The sequence below is a fragment of the Dermacentor variabilis genome, chromosome 2 (assembly GCF_050947875.1).
Source record: "Dermacentor variabilis isolate Ectoservices chromosome 2, ASM5094787v1, whole genome shotgun sequence".
NCBI lineage: Eukaryota > Metazoa > Arthropoda > Arachnida > Ixodida > Ixodidae > Dermacentor > Dermacentor variabilis.
In genome coordinates, this window is record NC_134569.1 from 18,268,475 (window position 1) to 18,287,252 (window position 18,778).

At 44.7% G+C, this 18,778-nt stretch overlaps 1 protein-coding gene across 7 annotated transcripts in view; it reads right to left on the bottom strand.

Annotated features, from left to right (window-relative positions):
* The window catches only part of LOC142571445 (mediator of RNA polymerase II transcription subunit 12-like protein), a 222,155-nt gene that overhangs the window by 14,483 nt on the left and 188,894 nt on the right, over positions 1 to 18,778 (bottom strand). For 6 of the 7 annotated variants that reach the window (XM_075679800.1, XM_075679797.1, XM_075679795.1 and 3 more), the window contains 2 exons: positions 17,978 to 18,068; positions 80 to 97 (listed from right to left, as the gene is read on the bottom strand). In XM_075679800.1, coding sequence (XP_075535915.1) covers positions 80 to 97; positions 17,978 to 18,068 — 109 coding nt within the window. The remainder of the gene's footprint in view (positions 1 to 79; positions 98 to 17,977; positions 18,069 to 18,778) is intronic. The other variant, XM_075679796.1, reaches the window with a different exon arrangement.

The following is an 18,778-nucleotide window of genomic DNA, read 5'->3' on the forward strand; positions in this document are numbered from 1 at the left end:
TATGATATTGTTAGTAAGAATGATGCAACTTAGTAGTGGCAAAGCACAAAAAAAAAAAAGACTTTTGGTTCATGCTCACCCACAGCTCGAAAATAATCTGAAAAGAACCAAAGAATTTGACAGCTCAGCATGCAAGTATGAAGCAAGTCACCTTTTAGATCTTTGCCACACTAGCAACATTAATTTCAACAAAAAGCTCTCACTATGACACTAATACAATCATCATGGGGTAGTAAATTTTGAAATGTAACTTGCAGAAAAAAATAAGTGGAAATTACCATATTTAAAACATACATGGATAAAAAAAAGTAAATGCCATTTAAATAGTTACAGCTAGCTGGTATAAGCAGCTGACAATATCTTGTCCTATTCTGGTTAGCATCGCATAGCACAACCAATATTGGCTTTATATGCCTCTAGAAAATTCCTTTCAAACAAACGCAACTTCTCTGCTCGTTTTTACAGCCTAGTTCAACGGTCGATGACAACCTAAGTATAAAATGGCAGAAACATTACTATCCAATTTGTATAGATGCATCAGCCAATCAGGCTCCCTCATTTCCGTGATGCATGGCAGAGATAAAGTTCTGTAAGTATCAACTTTCTTGGAAGCTGTTTTTGAACAGTGCCATTCTGCGGGTAAAGCTTGTACTGAATTCTTAGGTTGTCACCAAGTATAATATAATCAGTCCACCAATAACCAATAGAAAACTACCAGATTCATATGCAACATGAGCGCCTGGTCATTGCCCTACCGCATGAAAAAAAAAACAAAAGGTAAAAGCCAACCAAGAATTACACAAGAGCCACACAGGCATAAATGTGCACATAGATCTATGAACAAGAAGGGGATGGGAACCAAGGGGCCCAAATTACATTGGTCACAACATTATGAAGCCAACACAATGAAACCTTCAGTGAAGTCTTCGTTATCTTTTGGCTTTACATAGATCTATGATGCACACACACCTTACATTACAGGTGTAAATAGAAACTGCATGCTCGTTAAGGGTTGGCATACAGTCAAATAAGCTTATAACAACATTCAAGAACCAAGAAAATTTCGTTGCTATAACCGATAATTGTTACAGTTAGGCTGCACAGAAAAAATTGAGGGGGCAGACACCAAAACATTTTGATTAGACAGAAAGAATTACAGTCAAACCCACTTAAAATGTTACCAGTTTTAACAATACTCAGATGTAACAATGATCAGGGCACTGCTACCACAGTCGAATCTCGATAATTCGAACTCAAAGGGGCCCAAGAATTTGTTCAAATTGCAAAATGCGAAAACACCTGTGTACTTCGATTTAGGCGCACATTAAAGAACCCCAGGTGGTCTAAATTTCAGGAGTCCTTCACTACGGCGTGCCTCATAATCAGAAAATGGTTTTGGCACGTTAGACCCCATAATTTTATTTTAATTTGTTCAAATTAAAAGAAGTTCAAATTAAATCAAGCACACTGAATGGAGGACTTGCCCGCAGTGGCGCATGTGCACTGAGCTAACACATGAGTGGGAAGTTCCACAAGATGTATTCACACGTGTTTACAATTTACAGTCAGTTATTAGGTGTATCGGTGCTCGTACTGTGATAGGAGGAGGCGGGTGCACGTGTGTATAATAAAGGTAAACACATCATGTCCCGTGATAATTTCCCCTTTTCAGACCTTCTTATACATTGACTCTATGGGGTACAAGTCGCTAACCCGTCACGAACAGAAGCAATCAGTGATGCGAGCTTGCACACGCCTGCGCACAAATTTCCGCCACGGCGCTTTCTTTCTTTCCTTCGCGCGTGGCGTTGAGAAGTCTCTCGTAAGCTTTTCCTCTATGGCAGGGTCAGAGGAATGCTAGTCGGAGATGCCGCAGCGTGATCTGGCACGCTACTCAGAGCGTTGTCAGAGCGCAGTATGTTCGAATTAACCATTGCAAATGCTTGAACGTTCGAATTACCGGGCGTTTTTGCCTATTGGAATACACATAGCTTTGACGGGACAACAGCAACAGTTCGAATTAGCAAGATTCGATTGTATAATGTACCCGTGCCACGCTATTGGATGTAACAATTAAATCTGGCAGCTGAATGTCTGTGCCCAAAGGAAATGAAACGCAAAATCCTTTAAAATAAAATAAAAATGTGAGCTTCTGCCCCCGCCTACACGCCACACATGCCACGCGCCTTGGCTGCACTGCCAGCCTCACGCACCTCTCTCCCATCTTCCTTCCACCCCTACAAAACACGAGTCGACTGCGCCAACAGCACCGACGAGCGTTGGTGAGGGTGGCTGTTGGCGCCGCTTACTCTCATTTCGGAGCAGTGGAAGGAAGATGAGAGAGAGGTGCGCGAGGCTGGAATCATTCAAAATGTCTGAAACCACCAGTACTGAGAGCATAATAAAGGTTGAGATAAATACGATACTCTGATATTTTGTGACTCTAACCAATCCAAAATATACGATATTTTGACTGGTTTACTGTATTTTTTTTATGTACAGCTGACTAGTGATACCTAAAACTCAAATATGCGAGTTAATTCATGCAAATTTCGGCTCACCATGTTTTCAGTTCCATGTTGGTGCCACTTCATTTAAACAAATCAAATAAGGACTTAAGCTAATTCAAGCCATGTGGCTTGTCAAGACAGTGGAACACAGCCAGAAAATAGCTGGGAAGTAGACATTTGTAAGGCATAAATAGCCAAACATGTTTGTGCTTGATATTCAGGTTACTGCATTTTGATAGGAACTACGGTGAAATGGAAGCTACTTACTAAATTGCCTGAAACGCAACCCTTCCCTAGGTATCCTTGTATACCTGTACTGGTTGTATATCTGTTTGAATGCAACTATGTCAACCTATCAGCCCATGTAATAACACATAATTCTGTCTGGGACAATGTTTAATTCAACATGGAATAATTCAAACTTCTGGCAATTCAGATGCAAATCTGTGGTCAGTTTGAATTAACAAGAGTCAACTGCACATAAAAGTTGCCCAATTCAAACATCCTTTTCACTTACCATTCCTTGCACAATGCCTCTGCAAACAGCGAAGTATTTCCCCAACCGCAGGTTGCTAAGCATGTTCGGAAACCTTGCTTTTTCTTTAGAACTTCAGCAATGACAGACACTTGTCTTACAAGCTGAATGTGCGTGCATACACAATCACAATTGCATTTACAAGGAGGCAAGGTCCAAAGACGTACTTTTCTTAGGTGCACCAACTCGATTAAGCCAAAAGTTTGTCTGGAAAAACACTGAAAGATTCTTCTAACAATTCAACCAGAAATCCATGTGCCTAACATGCTCAGAGACATACAAAAATATTATAATAAATGTGTGTCAGGAAATAAAAGAAAAAACTTCAACAAGAGGGCATATTCCAATTCTGATTCTGGTGAGGACAGTCCCCAAGTGACACACACCGATTGGTTAGAGCAGGGAACAGTGGGCAGATCAGTGTTGGCTATAACAAGATGCGTTGATGCTTTAGCTGTGGAAACATGTGTTTGCATGTGTGTGTGTGTGTGTGTGTGTAAGGAAGATGCACTTGAGGTATACAATGTCATGCCAGTCTAGGATACTGAATGTTCGAATGCAAATGGAAAAAGAAAAATTGACCGATGATTACGATACTCCCTAATAAGAAATTTGAGTGCAGCTGTTTAGATGTTTTGAATTCGCGATGTATTCAGGCAAAGAATTTGAATCTGAATGGCAGGGTCCTCTCGACGGTAGCGCTGAGCCTCTGCTCAGGCAGCTTGCTTAGCACCACAGGCAGACGAAGCACTTCCACTGGTTGTGTCGCTCATTGTTCAGAAAGAAAGCATGAAGATGGAAATGTGTGGCTCACGCGGAGCGCATTCTCTAGCAGCGGCGGCGCAGGCAAAATGGCATATGAGCAGTGGGCCTGAAGCCCACGCCAGCGCTTTGTTTCCATAAATGGTATCAGTGGACGCACTCGCTGCATGCTTTAGTAATGACGTCATCGGTGACAGGGTGACAGAACATGCTACTATGGCGCCATCTCGTAGCGGGTCGCAGCCGTGGAGCACGTCTTATGTGGCACACCGCTTTCCTCATCACCCTTTCACCATACTCTCCTCCTCCGCTTTCCTCGTTGTAGTCTCTTCGCTATCACCACCTTTCATCCTCTGCTGTGCTACATGTTCATTCTGCCGGTTACTCCGACACTGAGGTGCACACTCAAAACACGAATGGGCGCCTAGGAGCTGCGCGCTAAAAGATTTTGGTTTATAACTTCCCAAATTGCACAGTTGACTTCCTATAATTCGATCCTGACGAGACCCACAAAATTGATCGAATTAAACAAGAGAAAAAAAAAATGCACCAGAAGACACCACTAATTCATAAAATTTAATGTCCATAATGCCCATCACCACCACTCTCTGACAGTGCTTTATCGCTGTCTATAAAGAATCGCATGTCATCCTCCGTATGGTTCATAGCACATTTTATATTCTGGAGGATGATGGCTAGTACCTAGAAAAACTACATCGCTAGTTCGTTCTGCGATGCATGCAATTCTTCGGAACGCCAAGAAGTGATATAACATGTTGCCACAAGCTTAACATCTAAAATAACTTATTGTTTGAATGTGTTTTCGTAATCAGACTGAAAGCAGTGTGTCGTCCTGATCATTTTGTGCGAGAACCCGCTCTGTCACCATCTATGGTAGCCATCTTGCTATGGCAGTGGCGATGGCGCTGGCTAGGCAGGTTCTGATGATAGGCTGTTGTGAACACAGTTTCAATTTTAGTTTCATATCCGAATGTACAGTTCAAGCAATTTATAGACAAATTTTCTTGGATGATGCTGGCTAGGCTGGTTCTGATGATAGGCTGTTGCAAACGCAGTCTTAGTTTTGATTTCATATCTGACTGCACCACTCGAACAATTTATGGACGAATTTGCTTGGAAAAAATTTACTGACACTCACGATGCTCCCTAATGTGAAATTTGCATGCAGCTCTGTACGTGTTTTCATTTTGCATGCCAATATTTTGTATTATGATTATATAGGCATATGCTGTGAGTAGCGTGCTTTGTTTCTGCACTACTTTGGCGCCATACCGTAGCCATCGTCGCCACACAGCCTGTTTTGCGCGGCACTACGCATTTCTTCTCACACTTTCGTTCCACCAACGACGGGAGCAGCCTTTTGTCGCAGCGAAATCATGCCACCAGTTTCAGCAACAACAACACCCAAGGGAGCATCGCATCAAGCCTTACTCGCAGCCGCTCGCCATCGCCCCTTACAGGAGCAGTGATCCCTGTCACAAAAGCTGGTACAGCAGACTGACCTTAGCAGCTGACGCCGCAAAGCGTAGCCCTGCCCACCTCACTCCACCCTGGCCCCCTTGGAAGCGCAGATAAGATTGCCTATATGGCTGTGCATGCCGTGGCCATCGGAAAGTCAGAGCATGCACAGGCCGTTTCCCCTCCACTCCTCCTCTACTTTTCTTCTCGTGCGCCCTTTTTTAATCTTCCACTGCGCTCCATGTTCGTTTTCTTTCACTATGCTCGTTCACTCGGTTACAAGGTACGACACCGAGGCACGCCAACGCTTAACGGAGGAATGGCCGTACAAGAGCTGCGCTCTAGAAAGGTATAATTGGGTGACCAGTGCAATAATTCATTGTGAGCTACCATATTCACTTTGAAATCTTCCTGGGGCAGGCCGAAAATAGGCATTTTCAATGGAAGATGATATGTATTCGAAGCATTCACTGTACCCTGAGCGCCACCAAGACAACACTGACACTATTGAAGTCACCATTGCCATGACTGCTGGAATCAGGGCCCATGCAAGATGACCAGCCCAGTTCAAATAATCTGGCGAAGACTAATTTCAAGATTAAAGAACCCTCAAATGATTTTGACAATATTGTACAATTGTACTGAGTCGTTAGAGTACGTCCTTCTGATCATTAATTGACGCATCTAAGTGCTCTGCATAAAGCATGTAATTTATTATAAGGTTTTAAAAATGCACATCGCTGCCAACTGCAGCACACTGCCTGGTGGAATTTTCAGCCGCCCCTACCTATATGACATAAATCACCCAATTGATGTCAGTAAGGCAAGCTATCTGATTGGCTGCCCAGGGAGTGTCATTGATAATTTTTCCACCTCTATGCACAAATGATGTTCACAATAGTTGGAATGTTAGTTAATTTGTTTCTATAAAAAGGAAGTAACAGAAAGAGAACACAGAGGAACAATTTCTCTCCACACTTAAGTACTTCCGGCACACAGCAAGCGTTGTCTGCTTGTGTTACAACATGCTCCATTTTGACGAGAGCTCTGAAGTCAGAGTCGGTCTCAGTCTTTTCGCGAGCACTATGATTCGACTTTGTTGCATTGTGGACTGCAAACGCAGCGACTGGCAATATGCCAAGCTGCGAGATCGTGTTCCACTGCCAGGCAGCAGACGAGTGGACTGGCTGCAGCACATCAGACTGCTGCTATCCGATCAGCGCCAAGATTTGTACGTTTGCGGCCATCACTTTACACCTGAAGATTACTAACGCAATAGCGTTTCACGAGTCCAGTATTAGGGTAAATGCAAGCTCAAGGGGACAGAGCCTGGCCGTTAGACCGTGTAATTTCACAAGATGAGCAGAAGCGCAAATGTGAATGGTCTGCACAGTGCAGCCACCTCGTGGCACAGAGCTCAACCACATACAGTAGCAGTAACGAAATGTATTCTTCTTTGCTGATGGTGTAACTTGTTCGCAGAAGTGTAATCGTTAACACGTTTTTGTATACATTTAAAATGTTTTACACTTTATTAGCTCTTTGTTTGGCTGGTTAAGCTCTGCGCCAACGGGTGGCTGGACCGTGGAGACCGATCAGGCAGCTCACGTACATCTACGCTAAAGTTCCTTCATCAGCTTGAGTTTATGCCTACACCGTTCCGTCGAAACGCCCAGCTTGCCTGTGGCTACCGGAATACCAGACATGTTCGGCACTGCGACAGAATGCTCGCAACGAACGTTGCTTTGATAGCTCTCGCTTGGGGTCGACTGCCAAGCAGTTGGCAGAGAGTTTGGAGAGGCTTCGCGCACTCGCTCCTAAAGAACCGGGAGTCGACGACATGACGCGCCATGACAGAGCCAGTGAAGGCGGAGCTTAGCCCCGATCACTTGGCGAATGAGTTGAGGAGAAAATTCATGTCTATGGAGGAGGCTAACTTGTAATCGTCCATAACTCTCTTAATATGAGATGTTTCACACAAACTATGGTGCGAATTATTAACTTTAGCTGTACTCTAAGCATCTACAAAATTTGTCTGAACCGTTTCAGGGGTCCTTTAAAATAACAAAAGTTTGGTCCCATAGAAATGTTTGGGCACTGGCCAGAACCTTCAGTCAAGATCGAATTGGTTGAATTAAAATTAAAAGGTGTACCATACTCTGACAGCCTATAATCTTCTACTACTACTAGTACTACTACTATGAGTAAGCTATAAATGAGGTGGTATGCAATACCAGATTTGAATGGATCGTGTTTGTTTTGGGATATTCCAACCACATGGGCAGGCTCACACTCCCAAAACAAGCGAAGGAGACCATCATTTGCAGATTGCGTAAGTACAGTTGAAAACTTTGCTTCGATCACCATAAACACTGTAGTTACCAATTTCCCTGATTTAAAACTGATGTGAAAATTTACTGTTCTTTTTTCCTCAAGTTTAGGCCCAGAAAATTGCATGAAATTTTCAAGTTTTCCCTGATGACACACTGGGAGATCCTTGTTGTCCTAAGTGTTTGCTGCTGTCTCCTGGCTTATGCAAGTCCCATGATAGATGGACAGGCCGGTCCACTGTTAGAGGGAACATGCAAACATGTGACCCATGTGGCTCCGCGCAGCGCTAAGAGAAACGATGAAAACCAAGTGAATGCATGAAACAGCACAGGGGCGGAACATGCTATGCGTTGTCTGCTGACCCCGGTCACCCCTTTGTTTTACGTGCGTGTGGCCACCCTGCCATGCAATGACCAGTCAAAAGCCCCCGCTTCAAGGAGAAACATTTAATTTTGTGTACTGCCACCCATGAAATGTAGAAAGCACGTAAGTACATTCACTTCTACTGCAGTGGCATAGAACGCAAATAAGCAGCAGCGGAACTGTGTTTTGGAGAACGGCATTTTTAGACACGCCAAATAATGTTGCCGTGCTGTGTCTTGCATGAGCATTCCGCAGTCAGAAACACATTCACAACACCATCGGTAATTGCAAATTCTCCAGTTTGTATTTGCTTATATACATTAGTGTCACTCCCTCACTATCATTTTGGAAGAAAAGAGTGATACTTCTGAACGGCTGTATACATGTTCACGTTTCCTGATTCACCAACAGTAGCTTTACATGGCGTTTCATATCTTCCGGCAACTCGACAGGCTAAGTACATCGTAGCAAGACATCACTGAAGCATGCCATGCAAAACAGTGCCAAAAACAAACTGCGGTATTACTCATGCTCGTTTCGTTGAGTCAATTGCCATGCTCCATCCACGAGGTGAATGTGTTTCGATGCGTGATGCAGTAATGCCTGAACACGAAGCTTCCTCCAGAAAAACAGCACTCCCCCCCCATGTCACCTATAATATTCTGAAAGCTTGATCATTTCTTTGCTCTTAGCATCCATGGCTGGGCTGGCAAATCAAGTGGAACTTTGGTGCTTTAAATCACATTCATTACAACCACGGCTCAAGACATGCGGTTGCCTAGCCGCATGCCATGCCTCACGCTGTGCGCAGGCGAAGCGATGGGTGTCAGAAGACAATGCGCGGCATGCGCCGCCTCTGCACCATTCGGGGCATGTTCTTCATTTTCACCACTTCCCGTACACTGTGCGGAGTATCAGCCATGCACTCGCATGTTCCTTCTAACAGTAGACCAGCCTGTACATGCCAAGCTAGCAGCAAATGTGAGCACGGTATGAACGACAAGGATTAAACATGGAAACAAAGGTGGCACTGTATCATTTTTCAGTCCTTGTCTTTTGCACTTTACCCACTGTTGCTATGAATTACCAACTCACCTAAGCTTTTACATCAACACAAGCCGGAATTTTGGAAAAGAAGGCAAAGGGCCTTTTACCGGGGTGCCTACAAAGTTGACATTTCCAAATTCCCTGAACGAGACAAAACTTTGTTTTATGTCAAGACGGGCTGACACCATGTTGCCCAATGCTGTCCCTCTCTAGTAAGCATGTTGAAACAAAAAATAACTTAATCCAGCTTGAATAGTAAGAAGTAATGTCTATTTTATTCAAAAAGAAAACAGAAGGAAGGTGTTAGTAAAATGCACAGTGAATAAAATATATTCAAAAAAATGTAAAACCCATTCCAAGTCTAGTCGAGCATTTTCAAATATGAATGAAAAGGAGATGCATACATAAGTAAATATTTTCGAATATGAGCGATTTCTATCAATTGATAGCAAGCTCATTGGTATGAGGCCTTAACTTCGTCATAACTAAGATTTTCTCTCAGCAGCTGGAAAGTCAACCTCAGCTGTCCTGACATACTGTTAGCCCATACACAACATATCAATGTTGGGTTTCATGGCTTTAAAGAGTTCATTTTGGTTTGGATGCGGGACACTTGCATCTCGGCGTGAGCCAACACATTGTTTTTTGAGCTCAAGCTCCTTCAAAAAGGCGGTGGCATGCTTCCTTTCCCGTTCATTCCTCAATACATCGGTCTGTTCTGTTCTCGTCCTCCTTCAGCCACACGTTCGCCCTTCGCTCCATGGACCATTTGAACGTCCAATTTTTCGGACTCCCTAGGGTCCGAAATATCGGGCAGCCCGAAAATAATGAATGAATGTCTAACTGCCCTTAAGGGCTTGAATTGCCACAGGCACGTCCGAAAAAGCACTTAAGGCCTGTCAGTACACTTATGAGCCATATCTGTGCTCGTACTGTGACAGGAGATGGGGCGCATGTATGTATAATTAAGGAATACATACTGTGTCTTGTGACAATTGCCCCTTCCTACATATGTTAAGCTCCACGCAATATGTTGCACATGCTTCACCGCACATCATTGCTGTATTGAGGTGAAACAAACTTTTGGTAATGGGCATTACGAAACACACTGTGCTTTCCGAGCTTCGAAGCCAATCGCATTGATTACAAAAGCGGAGTCGGTGCCATTGCTGCCAGTGGCAAATTCTTTCAATGTAAAACACAGCACCGCACAGCAGGAAGCTTAACAGCGAATGTAGAAGCAGCTAGGCCTAGCGTTGCCGCGATGGTGGCTACGTCTGCCAGCAGATCTGCGTGCAAGAGTGCTGGCTCGAGGTGGCGAGATAATCACCACCGGTGGTGGTGGCTTTCATTAATGCCATTTCAAACCTGCAGCCAGGGCAATAAGTCCGAAATATCGAACGGCGAAGTGTTTTTGCGTCCTAAATTTCAGACATTCTTATACATTGACTGTATGGGGTACGTGGTGGTGCCGCGAAGCTGTGCAAATTATTGGGCATATCTGAAAAATCGGGCGTTTGGAAAATCGGTCATTAACTGTATCTGGCAACACCTCGAGCCGATGACACAGCGTCAATGACAATTCGTTGCAATTCCTCAGTTACTGGAGCCAGCATTAACGCGACTTTCGTTCCATTTCAATAAAATTACAGCTAATTTTCCCTGATAGGAACACAAAACCCCGAGTTTTCCCTGAGTATTTCTAGACTATTCAAATTCCCTGAAAATTCCCAGTTTTCTCAGTTGGTAGACACCCTGCTTACAAATTAACAAATGCAGCACCAGTAGCACCATCTGTTTCAGTTTCAGCCTGGGGGCTACAAAAAAAAAAACAAAAAAACTTTGTACAACATTTCATAGGTTTTTTTTGTTCTGGAGGAAGCAGCTTGCACAAAAGACCCACCAACCACTCCTGCTTTTGTGCCACAGGCAATCATTCACATACAGTGGCAGTCAACATGGTTCCTGTATCACCATACACAGTCGGTTATGTTTCTTTACTTGGCGTGCTTCCTTTAAGAGGAGGCTTTAGCTTGGGCCCAACTCCATTGCCGCCCATTCAAATGCATGTAAAACGCAGGAACGCTTTTCTGAGATAATAACCACCGGGTCAATTTTAATGAAATTTGTTGCATTTGAGAGAGAATGTTAAATTCTAGTAACTGTTGGAAGTAGAAGTTTCATTTAGGGGCCGAATATCTTAAATTGAAATTTCAGAAAGTAGAAAGCTTGAAAAAAATATGGAATCACGAAGTTTACAAATTCGTAGCTCTACACTAAAAACAGATAATGCATTCATTAGAGCATCCAAAGTGTACAAATTTGATTTATCAATTTGCATTTTACCTGAATTAGTTACACTGTTTACAAGGGTTTTGCATAAGTCCTACTCATATATTAGTGATATATTTGAGAGCCATATATAATAGATCAAGTTTGTCTGCTTTAGACATACTATTAGATACAATTTGCAGAATTGTGGTATCATTTTTCATTGCTGAGTCAGAGTTGTCAACTTCATAGTTTTGTTTTCTGAAAATTTACGATTTTAAACTACAGTTAAACCTCGATATAGCGAAATCGGTAAAATCGGCAATTTGCTTTGGTATATCAAAATTTCGTTGCATTGAAATTTGACCTTTTATGCAAATAAGTACTGTTGCTGATCTTGTTTTTCTTGCATAGAAAGGGGCTACAGAATTTTCCAAATTGTCGGGCAATCGAAGCAAGTTTGTATGAGGAAACAATTCATTTTGATAAATTTGGCAGTCGGCGACAAATGATACGGTTTCATGCCACATACGTTGATGATATCTTCACATCAGCGGTATGAATTAGGCAAAGCTAGCCACGCTTTCGCGTGCACTCTGCCCTTGTGGCCGATATCGTCGCCCGTACTGGGACGACGCAATCAGGAAAAGCGCCGGCAGCGGGGAGCGAATGCTCCATCGGTCTCTCGCTCCAACGGGTCACCGAAACTCGAGATTATGCAACCACGAATACTAAATAAGCAGGTGGGCAGCTTACATGGTGCCAAGCTGTCTCGGCATGCCCACTCTTTGCACATGCGGCAGCGGCTGCGTATGTGCTCAGTCGCGCTTACAAGCATGCGCAGCCATGGCCGAGACGCACAGCAGAAATGGGAAAGCACCAACTTATCCCCCCCCCCCCCCAGCCTCTCGCGCATGTTTGATCGCATTACCGTGAGTGAGCTCCCCTCCACCTCTTTCCCTGTGCTCACGCGGGAAGGCAGCACTCGTGAAGCCACCATCTTTTTTGTCTCACCCTCACGCACTTTCACTCGCACCTAAAGCACAAAGTGCATGGGCCGTGATAGAACCTTATCGCACTTAGACTTTATACGAAATATGATGCAGCTCCACTTCAGCGGTCGCTCTTGTCCAGCCTCACGCAATTTGAAAGGTGTGTTTGCAAGCAGCCGCTTGTAATTCAATCATGTGACCATATGTGTCAAAGAAAAAAAAAAGAAGAAAAAAATAGGTGCTAGTGTTGTCCAGTCATGGTCCAACTGAAACGAAGCGGTGGAGTCCGCATCGTCACAGTCATTAGTGGATATTGCATGCCACGGAGGATGGAAAAACCAACGAGAGGCCCTGACGTCACTCATTATGAAGCTCCTCTCTTCTTTAATTTCTCGCCTTTGGCCCACAACTACACCAAGTTGCACGGACGTGCAAGCGCCGTACTAATCCAACCAACAAATTCGACTGCAGTGCATACCATCACAATACCATTGCCTCAGTCACTTTGAGTTTTGTACTCTAGCTTTGAAAGGAGTTGTAACAAGCCACAGTGCGCCGACAAAGAGGCCAGCAGAGGAGAATGCCATTACGTGTTTAAATACACTGACTGCGGCCTGAAGTATATTGTTCTCACCGTAAGTGAAGCTTCACAGAACAATGTTCTGTGGTATCCTCTGTGCGGTGCCAAACAGCAAGCGCATATGTGTGCGGCTCTCGCTTTCACCAGGCCTACATGAGACCATCAGCCGTTGGATGTGCACACAGGTGTGCGGTCTTGTTCACTCTTGCACTGCATCCGCCACCCTTCACTTTCCTATGTTTCTTGAGCAAACAGATAGGACATCTGTGGTAAGGAGGATTTATCCTTTAGTTACTCACAGCAGTCACTTCTTTCCGATCGTTCCACATGGCTATTTTATGTGCCACAAGTGCATTGCCCACTGTCAAAAGCAGGAGCACTGCAAAGCTGGCACTGTTCTAACTATGTCAAGTTTTATTCCTTCACTGTATTTTCAATCGATCTTATTTAGTTGTCGCTTTCATTTTTTTCTGGTCAGTGCATAAGCTGCAAAGTGTCTATTTGTTTTTCATGTAACGTATACATGTAAGCATTCATGTGTTCTGCACCTCTTGCTTGGGCCCCCACATGGGCCTGCAGTATTGTGCAAATAAATAAATAAATAAATAAATAAATAAATAAATATTGTGAAGCATAGAAGTTTTAGTCTCTGATGACATGCTAGCATGAATCCACCGAAGACAGCAGACAAGATTCTCAGATCGTTTTTCGGCCGTGGTGTGGTATGTACGTGGTACAGTCGCTGACTGACTTTTCGGACTCCAAAACTTCGGACATGCTCAATTATTCGGTCTGCTTCGCGGCACCGCCATTCTCCCCATAGACCATAAAGTATAACTGCTGAAAGTTCAGACACCTTGCCACCTCTCGTCTGATTTTTCGGACGCTCGTTGAGCCAACTCGATCCAGAACACCATGCACTGACTCTGACTGGTGCCTGGTTCAACTTGCTGAACGCCATTTAAGTTTTGAACGGAGCCTCCTTGCTGCCCCATGAAGTGGCGCTACTGCAAATCCAGGCTTATTATCATCGTTTCTGCCTGATTCGATTTAGTGGCTACAACAGTTCGGGGCTCAGCTTAGTAAGCCACGTCATGACAATCCAGCAGCTGATTTGTTTCTTCGTGCATGACACTGCGAGCAGGCCACGTTTTTCGTTTGTGCGACTGGTGTCGGCATGGTGGTGTTTTGTGCGCTGTGTCGAGGTTCCGGTGATCCAACGCAGCGTACGGAAACATCGCGTCAATTGTCTAATGGCGCCGACAGTGCCCGCGCAGACTGCGCTGGGGACCAATGCCAGCAAGCGGGTTTCGGGAGGCCTAGGATTTGTCGCCTTCCGATGTGCTCCCTACTGATGCGGAAAATGTTCTGCCGAGACCTGCGCAGTGGTTGCATTGCGATTTGTGACACCGTCTCATTTGACCGTTTCACAGGTGCTGACACTGCTGTGCTGACACTGCTGTACTGACATGCGCAGAACTCGACGACGGCGAGATCATTCATCAGGTTTCTGCTGCACCACCGGACGATGACTCCGAGTCGGATGATGACGCACCATGTGCTATGCTGCCGTCGCATGCAGAGCGTGTACAAGCAGTGACTGTGCTTTCAACCACCTATAGTGACCATACGACCCTCTCCGAGATACAGGCTTATCTGATTGTGCATAAACGGAACAGCGTGCAACGGCGCATTCACGATTTCTTCAAGCCTACTGCCGAGCCCGAATAAGTGCGTGGAAATAAAGGATATCATTTTTTTTTTAATCTGCTTTTTCGGACACCTGTTTATTCGGACATTTCCGCAGTCCCCGTGAGGTCCGAATAAACGGCCGGCGATTGTATATGGAACTGCATGCACACTCATTTCACACTTATTACTTCTTCCAGTCCCACCTTGCCACAACAACAGCCGGGAGAGCACGGTCTAGATAGCACAGCAGCACAAAACATGGAGACTAACGCAATCCTACACACATGACACCTTCACCACAGTACAAGACCTACAGGGCAGCACACACACGAGCACACACCACCAAAACAAACGGCCATTGTGCCCCAACATGACCCCTACAGCGAAAAATACCATGTCACTTTCTCCACACTTTTTTTCCTAGCACGTGAAGGGGGTAGGGCCTCTCCTCAATTTATTCCTTCCTCCATGTATGTAAACAACAGGAACGCTGAAATGCTTCATGTCCATTCGTATGCTTAGAGCTCTTAGTCTTGCATTTACTGCCACACGTAACACTGTGTTGGCTACCCTCCATAACTGCATAGTTACCATACATGATCACGTCAATAGCAACCATGCTTTTGTCCATAGCGGTTGCGGCAAAGAAAAGTTACGTTTTACTCGAAGCATGGGTAGATCATGTGCCTTCAGAACTGCGTGGATGAAATCTACGATCACGTTGATAGTGGCCGTGGCTTAGTCCGGCGCTGCGGCAAACAGCAGTTTCATTTTGACTGAGTGCCATGGCTGCACACTCAATATGACAAACACAGCAGAATCTGTCGAGGATGAAAAGCAGCAGCCACATCACAATGGACGAACAATCTGTTGGTGCCCAGTTCAATGGCAAAAAAATAATTGAGATGTGCGCACAGTAATGAAACGCGCGTTCTTGACATGAGGTGCACGTGCTGTACTACAAAAGAAAGGCAATGACGACAACAATGACAATGAAGGTGCAAGCGTGATCGTGCAATGTCGACTGAAAAAGGAAAAAGACAAAGAAGAATTTCCGGAGGGCCTCGTGGCACGAGCGTGGAATGCGGGAGTGGTGCCATTGTGAGGAAACGAAAAAGGCAGCCGTGGCAGCAGAAGCAGCCTGCAGGACGATGAGTCCGGGCTCCTGCTTATGCCTGGCGCTCCTGAGCCTACGATTCAACCATTTAAGTTGGTGCCCATCTGTGGGACATCTAGTGGAGCATAAACCACAGCCTCTATGATCCTGGACTTGCCTCCTGGCCTGCGTTCCTGCCCCATCGTGGCACGTCGTCTCACCACCCGGCTCCAGCTGGGTACCTCAGCAGCAGCCCTCTCAACGCCTGTACCATTCAGGCCATGATCCCCTCCGGCACCCCACACCGAATCGTATGGTGAAGTGCGAATTTCAATGACCTAATTCTGTAGTGTGCAGACTAGTTAGACTCTATAATTAGAAGTGTTCCATAGTAATGTTTGTTACAAGTTTTATGTTGTTGAATTGATATAAACATGTTTGTGGGTGTGCGACAGAGGGTATAGGCTTAGTATTTTCTTTCCCAAATAACTCTGTACTGACCACATTTAATAACCTACTATAGTGAAAAGATCAACACAGTGACAGTCACGGATGAAGGCATGTGCTGTGGCTGCGCCGCAAAGGAAGTTGTGAGGCCTTTGCGACTGCAAGTGCCAATTAGTCACGAGATGACATGAATCGCAGCTTCTGCACTGCTTTTGTACAGAAAAGAAACGCTAGTTGCTGATTAATTCAGTAAACAAAAGTGTATGACATAGTAAGTACAGTTAAACCTTGATATTACGAAGGCAGTCAAATCGGAAATTTGCTTCATCATGTTGAAATTTCGTTATATTGAAATTCAATCTTTTATACAAATAAGTACATTTGCCAAAGGATTTTGCCTACAAAGAAGGGTCAGCAAAATGTTTTGAATTACTAGACAAATGAAAAAAACAAATTTAAATATGAAAAATAAGACGGCAGTGGGACAACACTATCATGAGAAGCACCGGCAGCAGGGAGCAAATGCTTCGTCTGCCTCTCGCTTCAACGCGTCTACAAAACTCAAGATAACACAACCTCTAGTACTAAACACGTGTGAAAACAGCGTACGACACCACGCCATCTAAGTTCACTGGCCTTTACACATGTGGCAGGTTACCTCTAAGACAGGGTGTGCGGGCTGCGTGTAGGCTCAGTCCACCAACAGTCATACGCAGCCACCGCTGCACTGGAAAAGGAGATGCCCGCTTCACCGCATCCCTCTCCCTCTTTTGCCTTGCTCGCCCGGATAGACGGCGCTCACCCTCACACACTTTCACTAGCACCTAAAGTATACAGCTAGTGGGGGCACGATATAACCTTATCACACTTGGACTTTATATGGAACATGACGTTGCTCTGCTTCGGCAGCCCCGCTTGATCGTGCAGCGTGCGATTTGAGAGATGCATTTGCAAGCATCAGCATATAAGTCAAGCATTTGACCATTTGCATTTAGCAAGTTTCCATTTCTCATCTTGGTGTTTCTTTACGATGGCAGTGACATTTCGTTATATTGAAACCGTGTATAAACACACTTCGTTATCTTGAACTTCAAAATACGTGGTGTTCTATGGACAAGAAGTTATGAAAAAATACTAAATACTTTGTCATGTCAAGAAGTTCATTATACTGAAGTTCGTTATAATGAGGTTTAACTGCATTTAATTTTTTTCTTGATACCCTTAATAACTCCACATTCAGTTAATTCTGACATTTTCTTTGGTCCTATGAAATCTGAATTAACAAGGTTTTACTGTAGTTGAAGGATACATGGAACACAGCAGCACGTGGGACATATACTATGCCTCATTCCCTCCACCATGGGGGGCCTATGCAAACTGCACAATAAGCATTCATCTCACGGTATCGGGAAGAACAGGAAATCCAGTCAACGGAAATTCAAGATGTGTCAAGTTCCTTTTTGCTGAAAGCCAAACTACGAGGTAAAGGATAGTTTATGGCCCTTTGCTTGTCACCAAAAACTGTATGTTTTCATTGGAACAATATTGTGGTTTATGCAACCTGTAGCAAACTTAAGCTTTCCTAGCCAAAGTGTCACATATTCCCCTGGCCCAGCGGGGCAGAGAATCACAGGAAAATGAAGACTAAATATTGTTGTCCTGCCAAAGATAAGTCCATTTGTCGAAACATTGGCTCCAGCTACATCTTTTGTTGAACCAGTGTTGATCACCTGAGCTGGCCCAACTGCCTCAGCTGCTTCATTCAATCAGTGCGAGTGCAGCTGGGAGACAGTCCTCACACTGAATGAAATCAGGATACTGACACGTAACAGGGAGGAAAGAGCCCTAATGAAGCAAGTAAGCGAAACATACCTGGTGGAGGCAGGTGATGCATGCCAGCTGCTTGTGCCTGTGCTCCCTGCTGCATGCCAGGGTGGAACATGCCTTGTTGGCCCACTTGTTGCTGTGTGTGCGGATGACATCACAGTGTAAATCCTTTTCACATTCTTTACATTCTTCATGCATATTTAGGAATTCTGCCCTCAGTGCACTACATACACACTTTATTAAACGTGATTTAGCTTTACATGCAGCCCAGAAGCGGTAGCAAACTTGGCACAGCAGAGACTGTCAAGCAACATACTGTTTTTAGATCAGTGACATTTTCAGTGACTTTGCTGACACTGCGACGCCAATCCATCTTTCGACTTGGAAGAGGCAATCAAGAGCGTGGTGCAAGACACTATGCGTACTCTAACATGCTCCTCGAAACTTAGTGATTTTGATGTGGAACTAGAACGACTTCGAGCAATCCGACGACGTGCTGAACGAAGATACCGACGTACGAAAACAATGGACGTCTACGGACCGCCAGGCGCACGCAAAAGAAGATACAGTGCCGGTTAGACAAGCTCGAATCGCAACGTTGGGCTGCCTTCTGTGAGTCGCTAGATCCACGCAAGCCTTTATCGCAACTATGGAGAACAGTGCGCGGACTGCGGACACTTCCCGTACAGCGATTCCCATTCAAGGCGCTTGCCCTCTCTCAAAAGAGATCGGAGATTGACGTGGCAGAGGATTTCTGCGCCAGATTATCCGGCCAACTCACAGCTACCAACATTCCATCGCCTTCGAGCAGCTGTCCGCCACCACATGATCACCGGTTGGATCTAC